The sequence below is a fragment of the Rhinopithecus bieti genome, unplaced genomic scaffold (assembly GCF_001698545.2).
Source record: "Rhinopithecus bieti isolate Rb0 unplaced genomic scaffold, ASM169854v2 scaffold_618, whole genome shotgun sequence".
Lineage (NCBI taxonomy): Eukaryota > Metazoa > Chordata > Mammalia > Primates > Cercopithecidae > Rhinopithecus > Rhinopithecus bieti.
In genome coordinates this window covers 558,742-576,621 of record NW_016803195.1, presented here as the reverse complement: position 1 = coordinate 576,621, position 17,880 = coordinate 558,742, and the positions used below count along the sequence as shown (strand labels likewise).

Here is a 17,880-nt window from a genome sequence, read left to right as displayed (position 1 = left end):
GCTGGCTTTTTTTGGACTCATGAGACCTGTGGGTGTTAGATGAATGGTTCTCTGCTGGGGGCCAACCTGCCCCCAGGAGGTACTTGGTAATGTCTGGAGACATCATTGCTGGTCACACCTCTGGGATGGGGTGCTACCGACATCTAGTGGGTAGAGGCCAAGGAGGTTGGTAAATATCCTACAACACACAGGACAGCCCCCTCAAACAAAGAATGATCTGGCCCCTAAAGTCAACCATGCTAACTAAGGTTGGAGAGGAGTTTGGCATGGGCTCTCCTTTCCAGGCAGAAGTTCATTGTCGATCACTTACCTCTGCAGTTCTTAGAGTCTTGTGATGAAGTTATTTTATTAGAAGATGGAGAGATTTGTGAAAAGGGAACCCACAAGGAGCTAATGGAGGAGAGAGGGCGCTATGCAAAACTGATTCACAACCTGCGAGGATTGCAGTTCAAGGTAACTCACACCTGGGCAGCTGTGGGAGCAATTGGGGAGGAATCCCTCGGGATTTCCTGCCTGGGAGACGTCCTGTCACTTAGCTTTCAGAAGGAATTTCATTTTGTCTCCAGGATCCTGAACACCTTTACAATGCAGCAATGGTGGAAGCCTTCAAGGAGAGCCCCGCTGAGAGAGAGGAAGATGCTGGTATGATCGGTTAGAATCCCATCCCTCTTATTGCCTTGGCTTGAATGGACACAGATCTCTCTTTATTTCTCACCCTAGTTTTGGCTCCAGGAAATGACAAAGATGAAGGAAAAGAATCCGAAACAGGCTCAGAATTTGTAGACACAAAAGGTATTTACCACTCATCCCCTTGGTCACATACACTTAAGGATGTATTGGGCATCTACCGTTTGGGATACAGACAGTGTAGACACTGTGCATGTCACTTTGCGCAGCCAGAATTGGATGGTCTAGGGTACTGTGTGCCTTGGGGTTCCACTGCCTAAGTCCAAATTTTGGTTCCACCACTTACTAGTTTTGTGACCTTGAGCAAGATACTTGGCCACTCTGAACCTTAGCTTCCTGATCCGTAAAATGAGGAAGTAGTACCAACCACAATTTCTGGTAAAGATTAAATGAGAAAACGAACATAAGTGATTCGCACAGTGCCTGACACACAGTGATGCTTAATAGTTATTATGAGCTGGAGAGATCAAAGTAATGCATGGGGATTCATCAGAGGCAAAGGCAGACATAAGAGCTGTTTCCCACTCTTTATGGGGAGCATTGAGAACGGATTATGAAGCAATGAAGAGATTGAGGTGGGATAAGGTTATTCATTCTTTCAACAAATAAAGGTTAAGCATTGACTGTGTGCCCAGTTCTAAGCTGGGCTGGGGAGAGCAAGAAGAGATGCCCGTGTTCTCAGGATCTTGTGGTCTGGCGGGGACACAGGCAGATCGGTATCTATGGGAAACCAGTAAGAGTAATGGGGAATTTGGGTGAGAGAAACCAACAGGTCAGGGAGGGCTTCACAGAGGGGGTGGCCTTTGGACTGGTCCTTCAAGGTTGTATAGGAGTTTGCTGGGGAAACTGCAGTGAGAAGGTGGGAGAGGGTAGAGGGCTTGAGGTTGAGGGCGGGAAGTGATTCCAGGAAGCTGGGGAGACGAGATGTGGAAGATGAGCCTGGTGGGGGCCAGCTGGTCAGGCCACCTCTTCTCCTCCATAGACACCCTGCCTTCATTCACTCCACATCCCTAGAGCACCTACTCTGTCCCTTGCCCCATGCTGGACACACAGAGGGCTGGGGTCAATAGTCCTCAAAGTATACACAGCAAGGTGGCTTTCCAAGTTAGAATTCTGTTTCTCAATAATGCAGAGCCAAAACAAACAAACAAACAAAAATCTTAGCAGATTTCATCAAATTTAAGATGCCATCCATTTTTTAAGGCTACCACCATTTTACCTACCACTTGGAAAGGAAAAAAAAATCTCTGCTAATTAAATGATATGACAAACTAGCAAATGGAAGGCACATCCAGATTCCAGAGATGTTACAATGTGGGGGAAAGAAGTGAGCCTTTGAATCGATGAGATCTGGCATCCTCAATGGTGCTTGTGACAAATGCATGCACGTTTGGAAAGGCAACATAGTTTTGCAGTTCCAGAGGCTTCCAGGGCTGAAATACCCAGATATCTCTTCTGTGATTTTTGGAGAAACCTCCAGGCTGCCCGGGATTTGGGGTCCTGTGGAGAGAGTAATCTCTGTTCCTCACTTCCTCATCACTCACCCCTCTCTGGAAAGGAAAGTGTAATCGTGAAATTTCACCCTGGAGAGAGACGCAGTCCTCAAGGACAAACAACTGGGTTGTCAAGGGCTGTGAAAGGTGGAGGAAGGGACAACTCGTGAACTGGTTAAAGACAACACTGCCACCTGCCTGGCATCACAGCATCTTTTAAGGCACAGCTGAGGCAAACAGAGCATCAGCGGCACTCCTGCCCCGGCCTGCAGGCTGTGAGGTGATGTGACCAGTCCCTTTTGTGCTCCCGGATGCCGTTCATTAGACTCTGCCCACACGCTGAGGCGTCTCCCTCATTTTGCAGTTTTGAGGGAGACACAATGGGCTGAAGTCAGGCTGAACATTTTCAAAGGCGCTCCAGGTCCCCAGGCAGCGAGTGTAATGGTGGCTCTATTCAGCAAGGTGCCTTTGAGGCGTGAAAGCTTTTCCTGTTGGGCCAGGGTGCACAGAATCTGTACATGGGGTTCCCCCTCTTCTAACTCTATTTATCTCTGTTTATAAAAGCCAAGTATGGTGTATAATTCTGCTTTGGAGTTGACATTTTCACGTTTCTCTGTGGAGGAGCGGAAGAGACATGCTTTCAGTACTGGCTGCTGGGAGCTGCTTTATCCAGCATCCCTTTTCCTCAAAAATCTTGCTTCCATGAGAACTTGACAGTCATTTTCCCTTCCCCTTGGGGAATGGAAGAACCTGGGACAGACATTGAGGGAATCAGGTATCCATGCAGCAGCCAACCTAGGGGTATACACTGGTTTTCTTCTGCATGGCGTGAGCTCTGAGAACACAGGACCTGCCTCTTTCTTGCTTACTCTGTAACAGGTGACAAGGGTGCCCTTACCACTTCAGCACACCCAGCCCCCTCCCAAATGCCACCTTTGCATTCCTTTGCCTGGGGGCTCTTTCTAGGAGATGCCGGCTACATGTCAAGCTGGAAGTGCAGGAATTAACACCCCCACCCAGGGAGCGGCCTTCACCCTATGGCCAATAGGAATCGGTATAGAAAAATCCCAGATCCCTCTCATCACGTGGAAAAGCCCTGAGTGTGTGTCTACACTGGTTCTGAGATTTCTTCACATGGGATGAAGCCCCAGTGGCCCACGGTGGTTGCCAGCTTGGTGACACGCCTTATTCCCTTTAGCTCCCAAATAAACCTCATGTATTCATAGTCTCTTCTTGGGTGCTGCTTCTAGGAGAAATAGACCAAGACAACCCTTGCATCCCCCAGACTGAGCATATAGTAGGTGCTTAATAAATATTTCCCAAGAGACCAGAAGCTTACTTCACAGGGCTGTACTGAGGACCAAGTAGCACAAAATGAGCAAAAGTATGTTGGAAATTTGAGAGCATGGGACGAGTGGAAGGATGCGTCACAGCCCCCTTAGCCGTGCTGTGGAGTCCACAGAGGGGCTGTGCCTGTCTCGCTGGGCCCCCGCCCCAGTGGTGAGAGACGTGGCACTTGTGTTTGTCTCCACAGTTCCTGAGCACCAGCTCATCCAGACTGAGTCCCCCCAGGAAGGAACCGTGACCTGGAAAACATATCACACGTATATTAAGGCTTCTGGAGGTTCAGTATAAAACAACGAGTTTCTTGATTTAATTTGCATTTTTAAAAAATCCTGTCTTAAACTGTTGGGTTCACATTTTATGATTTCTTTAACAATTACTCTGTTTATGGGAGGGCCATTTATCAATGCTTTTATTTTTTCCCCTCCTAAAAACTAACATCTGATAATACAGCCTTTTAAATGGAATCATTCTTTATCTCCACTAAAGCTGCCAGACTCTCTTTTATTGGAGTGGAGTGAGCAGCAGCATGAACTGTACCCTTGCACTCCGGTCGCTCTGTACAGCAGTGGCCAGTCCATTGCCAGCCTTCCATACAAGGTTTTCCTTGGTTTCTTTTTCTTTCTTTCCCTTTTTTTTTTTTTTTTTTTGAAGTGGAGTCTCGCTCTGTCATCCAGGCTGGAGTGCAATGGTGCAATCTTGGCTGACTGCAACCTCCAACCTCTGCCTCCCAGGTTCAAGCAATTCTCCTGCCTCAGCCTCCCAAGTAGCTGGGATTATAGGTGCCCGCCACCATGCCTGACTAATTTTTGTATTTTTAGTAGAGGCAAGGTTTCACTATGTTGGCCAGGCTAGTCTCAAACTCCTGACCTCAGGTGATCCACCTGCCTCAGCTTCCCAAAGAGCTGGGATACAGACGTGAGCCACCATGCCCGGCCTTCCTTGGCTTCTTTTTAAAGAATACTGAGTCACTGTTATTGAAGTGCACATTGGTGGTTTTTCCAATATGTTCACTGTTTGGACCCATTTTCCAACCAGGTAGAACAGATGTCCCCATGGCTCAGGGCCCCAACACTCAGATGTACCACATTAGTCTAGCAGGTGGTTTCCAGGTGTGCGGATCCTTTTCCTGCAGGTTTTGAATTTCCCATCAGGGTTGGGACCTGAGGAAGGTCAGCTCCTGCCACATGCTCATGTCTGCAGCCCCTTGGGCCTCTCCCCTCCTCTTGCAGGGTACCTCCTTTCTCTCTTCACTGTGTTCCTCTTCCTCCTGATGATTGGCAGCTCTGCCTTCAGCAACTGGTGGCTGGGTCTCTGGTTGGACAAGGGCTCACGGGTGAGTTTCCCTTTGGCATTGGAAGATACCGAGTCTGTGTCTTGGAGTAAAACACTGCTGCCAGAGCATCTGACTGCCCCTGCCACCATGCCATGAGCCCACATGCCTCCCCCTGCCCTTTTCAAGAAGTGGAGGTCAGATGCTTACACCACAGGACCCAAGCCCCTGGAATCCCCTTTGGTTTTTCAAGACAAGCAGGGTGTAGACACCACTTTCAGATTTTAAAGTGTTGACTAAAGAAGACGTGTGCCCCAGCTTGTCTGGAATCAGGCATGTACAAGATTGGGTCATTTTCACAGTCTCTCTTGTAAGTTTCCCCCAGGAAAGCTAACACGGATTTGTGTCTTTCTAAAGAGATATTGGCATCTTGTTACGGACACTGCCCAGTGCCAGAAGGTCCCACATGTCTCTGCTCCCCAAAGTCGTCTCTGCATGAACAGGACGGGCAAGCATCAGATTCAGGCTCTGCAAATGCCACGGAGCCACGGGGGACCCTTCTCTGCAGGGCCCTTCCTGGGAAGAACTGATGTGTTGACTCTCTCTCGAGCTTGCTGGGAGCTCTCCCAGCTTTTGGCCAATGGTCTCAAAGCTTTCCTGGAGCCCTGGGGAATGCTGTGGGGTCGCTGGCCCATCCTCCAAGATTACATTTGGTACAGCTCTGTTGCTATGACAACCAAAGGGAGGTGGCACTGAGGAGACAGGGGCAGGGGAGAGGCTGCCGGGCACAGCTTTCCAAAGCTAGTCCCAAGGGGAGAGGCTGAGGGGTGGCCTGCTCTGTGCAAAAATAGAGAGCCATCTCCGGAATAGACAGTCTCCCAGATGCTCCCTCACTCACGAAGAGCTGTGTCCTTGGAGGGCCCGAGGTTTAGGGTCAGGGTGTGGCCTTCTCACAGGCTTGGTGCTTCCCCAGGAGTCCCACTGCCGTTGGCTGATTAAGCATGCAGCCATGGTGGCTGAACCATGTGTTTGCCCCTGGTGCCCCAGACACTGTGTGTTTGCCCCCAGTGCCCCGGACACTGTGTGTTTGCCCCTGCCCCCACCCTCCCAGACATGCAGCCATGGTGGTTGAACCATGTGTTTGGCCCTTGTGCCTTGGCACAATCAAAGGTACAGGAGTGTCTCCTCTTCAGGCTGGGCCTTCTATCCCTCAGCTCCCCAGAGATACGTTTGCTTTCAACCATGTTCATCCATCAGCCACCTCTGGTTTACATTTCCACTGTGACTGTAATCAGCAAAATGGCATTTAGAAGAAAGATACTTGTTTGCTCCCCAAGGGCAGTCTTGACTTTTAGCACACAGCCCAGAGAAAAATGAAACTGCCAATTTCTCAGGGCGAGGAGACGTCCTCTCCCCATAAGTGCTGGCAAAATTGTGTGTTTTTGCTGGGCAGGATGGAGCCACAGATTCTTTGAATCCTCTGAGAGCCACTTGTATTCACTGGGCACCCTCCTCCCCACCAAAGATCCCAGGGCAGTACCCTAGCCCCCTCTCAGTTACCCCTTGGGAAAAAGAAAGGGAAGGGACTGTGGAGCTGGCCTGTCATACAGAGAAGCCCCTGAGTCACCCCGAAGGCCTGGTGGCTGCTGCCACACAGCTCAGCATGCTGGAGGTCAGTTCCTGATCCTCTGCCTGAGGGTTACTCCTTCAGCCTTGTAGAATTCTGATTCCCCATTTGCCTCTCTGATCTTCCCAGCCCAGCATTGCTTCTGGTGTCCCGAGGTGCTGTGAGCTTCGGGGATGGCTGCCTGGTGCCCACCTCGTTTCTCTGCTTTGTTTTTCCCACTGACTGTGCTGAGCTCACAGTCAGGTGCCCCTTGGGGTCATGAGTGCCAGCAGGAGGAACCCCGCAAAGCTCAGAGGCCCCAGAAGGGAACAGATTAGATTGTACCCACCTGACTCATTCGAAACACTCACGTCCTTGTTCTTAGTTTCTTCTCTCTGGAAAGATTATCCAGAAAATTCCTGTTCTCCTGGCAGGAATTTATCAATTCTTGGTGCTTCTTTTGTTTTTCTCTGAAGATGACCTGTGGGCCCCAGGGCAACAGGACCACATGTGAGGTTGGCGCGGTGCTGGCAGACATCGGTCAGCATGTGTACCAGTGGGTGTACGCTGCAAGCATGGTGTCCGTGCTGGTATTTGGTGTCACCAAAGGCTTCGTCTTCACCAAGACCACACTGATGGCATCCTCCTGTCTGCATGACATGGTGTTTAATAAGGTATGGCCACAAGTGTTGCAAGTGTACCCAGTTATTCAGTCAACAAGGTATACAGAGCACCTGCTGTGTGCCAGGCATGGTGCTGGGCTCTGGGAACAGCCAGAGTCCTCACAGAGCTTGCAGTGTAGTCTGGGAAGAGTCTCCCAAACAGCTAATTACCAACTGAAGGTAGATTCCAGGGAGCTGTGGGGGTGGATCAGCAGCCCTGAGGCTGGGCTGGGGGATGGAGGCAGGGGAGGCCACTCCGCGGCAGAGATGTGCAGGCCAAGAAAGCAGCTCCTGCTCCAAAGAGACCTGAGTGCAACACGGGCTTCAAGAGATCCTTCCAGCCCCCTCCGCATCCCATTGCCAAGGTGGGCAGCAGCCAGGGGCTGGGAGGGCCCTGGCTGGAGCATATGGGTGGGGCCCACACTTCGGAGGTAAAGAGACAAAGGGAAACTTGGCTTTTTGTTGCCATGGGGCACAAAATTCCTTCCTCTGACAAAGGCATCAGCCTCTCCTGTCTCAGGCTGCATCCCAGATTTGGAGGGGAAGCCTGAACTATAGGCGGTCTCTCAGGGCCTCCGCACAGAGACTGAATCCCCACGTTCACACTCATTCACGGTGGCCGCAAGAAGGGGGTGCATCCTCCCTTTCCCAAGATCACCTGACACACTGTGCTGTGCCCTGGAAAAAAGGTCAGGCCCTGTGCTCACAATTTCACCCCCAGCAGAGCGGCAGGGTTTACTGAGCACACACCTCGACTCTGACTCTCTACTGTTCTCCACAGATCTTAAAGAGCCCAATGAGCTTCTTTGACACGACTCCCACTGGCAGGCTAATGAACCGTTTTTCCAAGGATATGGATGAGCTGGATGTGAGGCTGCCGTTTCACGCAGAGAACTTTCTGCAGCAGTTCTTTATGGTGGTGTTTATTCTCGTGATCTTGGCTGCTGTGTTTCCTGCTGTCCTTTTAGTCGTGGCCGGCCTTGCTGTAGGCTTCTTCATTCTCTTACGGTAGGCCCATGTGCTATTTACACAAGAAGACAACACACACACACACTGACTGGGTATCACGTGGTATTGAGCATTGAGTGCTTGCTGTCTTCACTGATGGTCTACCATTGATTTTTCTGTACTTAGTAAATGCCAGGTGCTAAGTGCTTTGCATACATCTGGCATTTTAGCCTCAGAGCAACCCTGAGAGGTGGAAGTTATTGAAAGATTAAGGCATTGGTCCCAGGCCAAGAAACTAGTAACCATGATTGCCACCTCTCTGCTGATATGTTCCTAACCATGGGGCGCTACCGCTGCTGCTCTGAGCTTTGAGAAATAACCCCCACCCTAACCATGGGTGTGTTTAGAGAAAGGCCTTAGGCAACTTTGCATGTTGTGGGGGCAGGGGTTCCCACTGCAGCTGTGCACACCCACCCTGGGGGAAAGCAGGAGGACAGCCATGATCCCAGCCTCCGAGGACACCCGCCCTGCTCCCCGCTCTTCCTGGGGTGAGCTGGGGTTCCCAGCAGGTAGCATGGTGGGTATTGGGTGAGGGCAAAGGGTTGCAAATCAGAGAAATTCGCATTAGAGCCCCAACTCTGCCACAACTAGCTGAAGGACCTTGGAGAAGTCAGAGAGATGCTGCACACCTGTTTCCTCTCTCCCTAAAGGTAATCATTGAAATATATGCCTCACCTGTTTCAGAGGGCTTGCGAGGATCAGGGAAACTACACAACCAATGGCTTGTTGATTACAAAAGGAGTAAGCTGTTAGGCAAGAGTTTCCATAAAAATCAATAACTAAAAATAATCATTTATCATGATCCTAGACGTGCCCAGCCAGTGGGATAGTTATTGCAGATCTGAAAGAGAATCCTCCAAATAAAATATTCAGCCCACAAACCCTGGACTTGCTTTCACCTGTGCACAGGGTTGTTGGTTTTCACACTCAGATCCTGGTTTTAGAAATAATTGCTGTGGCCACAGTGTGGAGGGTGAATGGAGCTACAGAAAGGTCAGGGCAGACTATAGGGCAGGAGTCCCTTGAAATCTGTGTGAGAGAATTAATGAGGACCAGATGTAGGCAGCAGCAGTGGGAACAGAAGAGAGGTATGGGTTTGAGAGTCATTTCCAGGGTAGTGTCATCAGGGTTTCACTTTCCACATCTGGTGGAATTTTGGGTGTTGGGGGATGGGAGAGGCAATGGATGATTTCAAGGTGAAGAGCAATGTGAAGAGAGATACGGGTGATGCAGGAGGAGAAGCGGTTTGGGGAATAAGAATACAAATTTAGTTTCGGATGCTTCAGTTCTGTTCAGCAAGTCTGCTGATGGTGTCCGTGGACAGTGGCAAATGCGGGTGTGGGAATGTGCTGGCGCAGGAGAGCTGGACTCTGTGCAGGGGCAGGTGTGGCTCTGGGAGCTGACACTGTGCCCTAGGGAGCTGAGAGAGCTGGACTCTTGCTGCTGTCTTTCACTGTTTCCGCGGTGACCCTGAGGAAGCGAAATTGTCACTAGTGGAGGGTGTCCAGGTTCTTGACGTCCTGAGCAAAGAATTGGACAAAACGCACAAAGCAAGGAAAGAAGGAAACAACGAAAACAAAAATGAAAGTACACTCCCACAGAGTAGGAGCAAGCCCGAGCATACGGGCTCAAAACTCAGTTACAGCATTTTTTCTGGGGCTTAAATACCCTCTAGAGGTTTCCCATTGGCCACTTGGTGTATGCCCCCATGCAAATGAAGTAGTGGCCCATGATCAGTATGATTGGTTGCAGAAAGCAACCAATCAGAGGCTGAAGTGAAGTTACAAAGTTACTCCTATACAAATGAAGACTTGGCCTGCCACCAGCCTGATTGATTGTGGGAGGGGACTAATCAAAGGTACATCTGTCACCCAGAAAAAGGCAGGGGCAGGTGTGCAAGGGGAGTAGCCTTTGAGCCTTTTGTTATGTAGGTGGGGAAAGTTGGGGTTTTCCTTTTGATTTAGTTCTAGGAAGTCAGTGTGAATTGGCCTTAGATTCCCTGCCTCCAGACCCCATTCTGCCTCCAAATGAAATGGTCCGAGTCTCCAAACTCAAGGGTTTATTGTGATGACCAAATACAAATAATTTCTGAGAGTCATTTACAGGATACAAGCAACTCCTGAACGTCATTCTTACAGTGGATTCTTTGGGCTCATGTTCCTTTTTGTCATTCCTGTGTTTGATCATTGCTCCTGTCTGTCCTCCTGTTTATGCAGTTGATTTACTTAGTAAAAGCTCTTTCTCTGCTCTGTACCTACCCTTCTAGCTATAAAGATTGGACAGACCAGAGCTCTTCCTGCTTGAATTATCCAGGTGTTTCCAACCAACTCACTTTAGCTCTGCACTAATGAGGCTTCCCTCCTCACTGCCCTGGGTTTGTTTTAGCTGAGTCTGGAGGTTTGATTGTCTTCTCTCTTGGGGGCCAGCCAGCTGCTGTACACACCCGAGGTCCCTGGTCTCCTGCTCACCAGGGCTCCTGGAGCTTCCACATCCCATGGGGATTTGGTTTTCAAGTCAGCTATAATGATGTTCATTCAAAATTACCTTTGAAAATGCCTTTAGAAGGCCACATGTTGGCAGTTGACACACTGGGTTTTCTTCCAGAGTTAGAACAGATCACTTTTCTCTGGCTGGGCACCAAAAAGTGGTTGGCTGATACTTAGGGGCTGTGCTGTATGAGAAATTTTGGTTTTTGAAGACTAGAATCATGCCTTGTGGAGCAAGACTTTCCTGATATGAGAAACACTTAGCACCGTGGCCAAACGAAGGTGCGGCTGACTCATGGTTCTCACGCTCCCGCCATTCCCACACCTGGGGCAGGCACCGCTGCAGAATGGCAGCCCCGTTCTTCATCCCCAGTTAGATGGCACCGTCTCTGACTTAAGCACTGTACTGAGTGCCTAGTTGGCTCTGTTTGTGTGAGGGCAAGCCTGATGAGACCTCACTTTGTGGCCCACTTGGCCCCTTTCAATTTTCTTCCAGTATTTTCCACAGAGGAGTCCAGGAGCTCAAGAAGGTGGAGAATATCAGCCGGTCACCCTGGTTCTCCCACATCACCTCCTCCATGCAGGGCCTGGGCATCATTCATGCCTATGGCAAGAAGGAGAACTGCGTCACCCAGTGAGTCCCACGTGGGGCCCTGCCCCAGGCCCCCATGCTTCATGCCTGATTCCGATGGGGTGGGCACAGGAGGAGGGAAGTCTGGGCTGCTGGGGACTGATTGCAGACAAACAGCTGGAAGAATCAGGAGGAGTCCTTGAAGACACTTGGCCTCACAGCCTCTCTTCCAGCATCTGGGGCCCCAGAAAATGTGAATGAGGGGAACTTGTTCAATGACAACCTTATTTGTTCTATTTTTCATTCTGAAAGTAAAAATGTGTTTGATTCAGGAAGATAGGGCAAAACAGGAAAAAGAAGAAAAAAAAATCACTTATAGCACCCCCCAAACCCAAACATATTAATTTTTTTTCACATATTTCCTTCTAGTTTTTTTTCTTTTTTTCTCTTCATGGAGTCTTCTTTTTCTTCTTAAGTATTTATAATCATTTCTTAAATTTATTTAACAATTTAAAATAGCCTGTTTCATGTTATTACATGTTTCTTGTAGAAATAATTTCTAAAGGCCACCTTTCATTTCACTTAGCATTTTCTTCTTTTTAAAATATGGGGACTATGTTAGTAAATCTCTCTGGCATCTTCCAGCTTCACACTTCTAAAATATGACATAAAATATATAAATCAGACTGGGCGTGGTGGCTCACGCCTGTAATCCCAGCACTTTGGGAGGCCAAGGCAGGTGGATCATGTGAGGTCAGGAGTTTGAGATCAGCCTGGCCAACATGGCGAAACCCCATCTCTACTAAAAATACAAAAATTAGCTGGGCGTGGTGGTGGACACCTGTAATGTCAGCTACTTGGGAGGCTGAGGCAGGAGAATCGCTTAAACCTGGGAGCTGGAGGTTACAGTAAGCTGAGATTGCGCTACTGCACTCCAGCCTGAATGACAGAATGAGACTCCTTCTCAAAAAAAAAAGGTATAAATCACGGTAGGCTCACTGCAGTAACAATAACCCCAAATCTTAGGGAGTTTGCGCAATAAATTTTTATTTTTCCTGATGTCACAATTTAGTGACAGTCCATGGGGCAACAGTAGGGGATTGTACTCCACACTCAGGCATAGTCTGTTTCCATCTGGGGCTCTTCCATCCCAAGGGCCCTGGGGTATTCTCTTGGATCATCTGTGTTGAGCCAGAAGACAAGGGGACCAGGAAGGAGGACCCAGGGGGAATTTTATGGTCCAATCCTAGTAAAGCGTCCCAAGATTTCTGCACATTCATTGGCCAGATTGGAGTCACATGGGCTCACCTAACTGCAAGGGAGACTGGGAAATGTAGTCCAGCTGTGTCCAAAGGAGGAAAAGAAAATGGAGTTTGGTGAATCCATAGCAGCCTTTCCCACATAGATTTTCTATCTTTTCCTTCCTTAAAAAGCTAACACACCCTTCAGAGAGAAAGAATTAGATGTAGTTCTAAAGGGTGCGTCGAATGCATTCTAAGTTTGGAATTGCTTTAAATTTATTTATTTATTTATTTTTATTTTTATTTTTTGAGACAGAGTCTCACTCTGTCACCCAGGCTGGAGTGCAACGGCACGATCTTGGCTCATTGCAACTTCCATCTCCCAGGTTCAAGCGATTCTCTTGCCTCAGCCTCCCAAGCAGCTGGAGCCCTGCCAATTTTTGTATTTTTAGTACAGACAGTGTTTCACTATGTTGACCCGGCTGGTCTCGAACTCCTGACCTCAAATGATGCACCCGCATTGGCCTCCGAAAGTGCTGGGATTACAGTGAGCCACTGTAATCAGCCTGGAATTGCATTACATTTAGAATTTCTTTGAATTCTCTCTCACGCCCCCTCCATTTTACCACCCAGGATCTCAGAGTACACTCAACATCACACCTTGTCTTTAGTTCAGTCAGCACCTAGTCCTGACCCTAGTTTGACCTGAACATCGTTTGTCAAGAGTCCTGCCTCACCCTTTGTGAAGGGTCACACATAGACCCTTCCAAAGTCCTAGCCATGAGGAAAGCCCATGGAGTCGTTCGTCTACTCACCCACAACAAACACACATGCAAGCTTTGTCTTCCCACAGCTTCTCCTCCAAGATTTCTGAGAGAATCCTATAAGGAGCCAAGAATGACTGATGGGGGTTCCCTTCTTTTAATAGTTTATTTCCAAAGGGCTTGGGTTTCTGACATGTATTGCTTTTGCCACCAGACAAAAATGCTACAGCTTAAAAAATGTAAAAAGGTTAGAGGCCAAATTCCAATTTGATCCCAGCTAGTGATTTTGTTTCTATGCAATCTAACCAACCACACAGATAAGACCATAGGTGACTTCCAGGTCACAGAGGCTGTCAGTTGAATTTGTATGCTCTATAGCTACATGATAGAAACAGCGCTGTGTTTTGAATAATATTTTGATTAAGCTCTGGGGAAAATAAGTTAGAGTTAAAACAGAGAGGAGGAGAGGGCAGTGGAGCCCAGGGCGGCTGGTCAGAGGGGTTTCCAGGCAGAACTTTTGGGAGGCCTTCCAGGACAGCGTGGAGCAGCAGTCTGAGCACATTCACGACTATGCCAGGGGAGGAATTCTACCTCCTTAGGGCTTTAAGCATGGAAAGGTTTTCATTTTTCCCCCAATAGTTTCTACCAGCTGTTCTCATGAAGCCCTTCCCCACTAGATCAGGGAAGCCACAGTGGCAATTGAATCTGATGTCTCTTTTGGTTAATGGTCATCTCAGTGTGGTGAAAATTTCAATCTTGAATGTATTCAAGCCACAGGTCTCTTTCCCCCAGAGGCTTGGTGTGGCAGGGCTATGCTGTGTGTGTGTGTGTGTGTGTGTGTGTGTGTGTGTGTGTGTGTGTGTAATTGAGAGGCACCTGCTCTGTGCTTTTAAACACCCTCTTCCTTTTCTCCAGGCCTGGCTCTCTGATGCCCATGCAGGGGAACTGGGGAGGGGATAGCAGGAAGAACACATCCTTGGGTGACTGGCACCTCTGGGCCATTCTCTCCTTTCTGCTACCCTTTCCTGCTGCTGCAGTGCACTGTGCAGATATGGGACAGCAGCTTGGAGACCCCAGCAGGGCCAGAACCCCAGAAGTTCTGCTGGCATTGCTGGATTGGTAGGAGTCACTGGGTCTTCCTGTGAGTTCTGCCTGGCAGCCCTCACACTGCACTCCTCTGATGCAGAGGCCCCTTTGCTCCATGCCAGGGACTGCAGGCTCCAAGGTCATCTTTCTTCTGCTATCTCAGCTCTAGGAACTGAGGAGCTGATGATATTCGCCTTCCATACATCTGGGGAATGCGGAACTCCAAGGGTGGGTCTTGCCCCCATCCCCTGGCTGTGTCATCTCCCTGTCACTCCGCTCTGTGCTTCTTCCCCCCTCTCCAAGACCTTTGGCTCCACAGACATGCAGCAGGGATGCAAGGTGTCAGCTTCCTCTCCTTGAAGAGGCTCCCAGTTTTATAAGCAATTGTCTTCAATCTTCTTTCTCTGATTCAGGGAGGGAAACCTGACATGCGCCCTCCCTTCCCTCCTCTACGGTCACAAACATTGACTTCCCTAAAGGTGACCTGCTCCACAACCCACGCCTACCCTTTCTATATATCAAGGGGGCCAATTGTCAGTTCCATAAAGCCTTTTAGGATGGCTGACTCCAGGATAGGGATCCTTTGGAGTCAGAATGTGAAGCACTCAGCACCTCTTATTCTCAGCTGTAGGTTCTAGTGCCAATTCTGGGAAAGACAGAAAGAGCCACTTAGCACCCTACTCTATTGCCACATGAGATTTCCCAAAATATGTGCAAATCAAAGATGTTTAGAGTGGCAGGTTTTTAAGAGCATGAATATATGTTCATTTTGTAAGAGTTTGCTATGTGAGAGTGCATTCCCTTGATTAAAAATTCCCTGGCCTCATTTCTCCAGTCACCCTAACCTTAAGTCTACAGAAGCACAACCTGATCTCCTGCTTTTTCTGATTTTCTTGACTGTAGGTTTAAGATGCTAAATGACGAAAACTCCAGTCACCTCCTCTACTTTAACTGTGCTCTCAGGTGGTTTGCGCTGAGAATGGATGTCCTCATGAACATCCTTACCTTCATTGTGGCCTTGTTGGTGACCCTGAGTTTCTCCTCCATCAGTACTTCATCCAAAGGCCTGTCATTGTCATACATCATCCAGGTAATGCCTGGTGCAAGGTTGGGCTTAGTCTGGAGGCTCTGGCTTATAATACATCAGGGAGGGTGCTTTTGGATGGACAGAACAAAAACCCCAACCCGAATGGGTTTAAACGAGAAAGGGAGCTTAGTGGCTCACATCATTAAAAAGTAGAATAGTTGCGTGGACTTCAGGCACAGTGGGATCATGGCTCTGAGCTTTGCCCATGCCCTGTGATGACTTTCCTCACAAGTGACCAGCAGCCTCTGGGGTCTACAGTAAAGAAGAAGCAGAAAGAAAGCATTTCCTGCCCTAGCCATGGAGGCAGGAGCCTGGAGCTTTACTCTTATTGGATTAATTCAGGCATCCCAGAACTAATTAGTGGTTTGGTGGGATACGGATCATTGGTTAGGCTAGGGATGGAGTTACACCTATTTCCAACTTTAAGTCACATAGCTACTCCACAGTGGAGGGAGTGAAATGAACGCTGGAGAGACGGTCATAATGTCGATGACAAATAATTACTGATTTATCTTTTTGGTTGCTTTTTTTTTCTTTTGAATAACAATAATAGGTGAACATATGGCATTGATTGTGATTGGCTTCAGGCCCTGTCTTTTAACTAAATTAATTCATTTCCTCCCCACAACAACCCTCCAATACTGCTGTGATCCCCATTTTGCAGATGAAGAAACTGAGCCCCAGAAAGACTTGGCCCGAGATCATACAGCTGTCATGAGTGAGGGCCAGGATTTGAATGCAGGCCACCTGGACCTCATGTTTGTTTGAATCTTGTTATCTTTGGAAACTTTTTTGACATAGTCCTTATTCTTAGTGCTCTGAAACTCTGGAATAATGTATCTGAATGTGGGTCTTTATTCATGTGTTCTGTTTGATGCTGTGAGTTCTTTAAGATTAAAGTCAAATTTCTCATCAGCTTGGAAACATGTCTCCTTTTTCTCCTTCATTTTGACAATGTCCTCTTTTTCTTTTTTTTTTTCTTACTGTATTCATGTCAGTTGAATATTGAATTTCTTGCATCAATTCTGTTTCTTTTTCTTTTCTCTCAAAGTTTCCATGTTCTTGTCTTTTTATCTTGGGAATTTTCATTAGTTTTACCATTCAGCTATTCCTTTGAATTTTAAATTTGGCAATCCTATATTCATATATTTAATTTCCAGAAGCTCTTATTCTCTGAGTTTTAAAATAATCACTTTTACATGGATGCAGTGTATTTTTGAATCTCTCTGAGGATATTAATTAGTGTATTAGTTAGTTCTCACACTGCTGATAAAGACATACCTGAGACTGGGTCATTTATAAAGAGAAAGAGGTTTAATGGACTCACAGTTCCATGTGGCTGGGGAGGCCTCACAATCATGGTGGAAGGTGAAAGGCACGTCTTACATGGTGGCAGACAAGAGAGAATGAGAGCCAAGTGCAAGGGGAAACCCCTCATAAAATCATCAGCTCTCGTGAGACTTATTTACCACCATGAAAACAGTATGGGGGAAACTGCCACCGTGATTCAATTATCTCCCAACCCACTGGGTCCCTCCCACAACACGTGGGAATTATGGGAGCTACAGTTCAAGATGATTTGGGTGGGGACAAAGCCAAACCATATCAATTAGAGTCTTTTTTCCCCTCCTAAACTTTCCTCCCTTCTTTGACTTGCATCTGTTTCTTCCAGAGGTAGTTTTTCTTTTCGTTTCTCTCATTCTTGCTCTCTCGTGCCATTGGTTTTGTCCATCTGTCTCCTGACCCATTTGTATTTAACCTTGGGGAACTGGGTTGGGTTTTCAGAGTTTCCTCTGCCTTTGTTTCACCTTGCTAGGTGTCTCCTGATGGGAAATTTTATGACTACAGTAGGTGGGTGGTGGGGCTTTTCCGTAGGCTGGCTTCACTTCAGGAAAGCAGCCAGGGAGCTGACATTTAGGTACCCAAATGCAAGACTTTAAGAAGTTTTTATGCGGGGACTATTCTGAGAGCCCCATTTATCCCCAGGCAGTTAATTCAGTTTCTTTAGAGAAAATCATGTGTATGTGTGTGTATCAGTGTGCACGTGTGCTCCCATGCCTAGGGAAAAAGGGTCCAACTAACTCTGGTTAGGAGAAAGAAGAGGGGAAGAGGAGTGAGTGAACCAGACGGGAGTGGTTGTCTATATAGACAGCCTATCAGCCAGCCTCTTTGTGGGCCCCCTTCTCATACCTGGAGCCTCTCTGGGTTCTGCTCTTTAAACTCTAGCATGCTCTGCTTCCGTTTTATCGAAAGGCTTTCATCCTCTTTCCATCCTGTAGAAATTTGTAGCTTATTCACTGCTGTCTCTCCTCAATCCCCTTACTGTTAAAGGTCTATTCTTTATGGAAAATTTATCTGATATAACTTAAATGGTATTGTTGGGAAGAAGGAGAAACAAAAACGTATTCTCAGTACTCTCTCTTAAGTGGGGAAAAATGAATTTTCCTTGGGTAACCCGTTTCCTGTATTGATAGATGTTTTCATTTGTTGTTGCCTGGTAAAATATCAAACATGATGTTGAACAGTTTCCCTTAATTGGTCCAAGTAAAACAGCTTTCCCCAACTAAGGTCA

At 47.8% G+C, this 17,880-nt stretch overlaps 1 protein-coding gene across 7 annotated transcripts in view; it reads left to right on the top strand.

Moving 5' to 3' along the window:
• ABCC12 (ATP binding cassette subfamily C member 12) overlaps positions 1–17,880 on the top strand; it is a 72,587-nt gene that overhangs the window by 43,894 nt on the left and 10,813 nt on the right. For 6 of the 7 annotated variants that reach the window (XR_001884786.1, XM_017868600.1, XM_017868580.1 and 3 more), the window contains exons 15-23: positions 319–453; positions 567–642; positions 721–792; positions 3,715–3,804; positions 4,757–4,860; positions 6,880–7,077; positions 7,847–8,073; positions 11,056–11,193; positions 15,125–15,311. Coding sequence is in view for 6 of the 7 variants with exons in the window: in XM_017868600.1 (XP_017724089.1) it covers positions 319–453; positions 567–642; positions 721–792; positions 3,715–3,804; positions 4,757–4,860; positions 6,880–7,077; positions 7,847–8,073; positions 11,056–11,193; positions 15,125–15,311 (1,227 nt within the window). In the remaining variant the exon portion in view is untranslated. The remainder of the gene's footprint in view (positions 1–318; positions 454–566; positions 643–720; positions 793–3,714; positions 3,805–4,756; positions 4,861–6,879; positions 7,078–7,846; positions 8,074–11,055; positions 11,194–15,124; positions 15,312–17,880) is intronic. The other variant, XM_017868590.1, reaches the window with a different exon arrangement.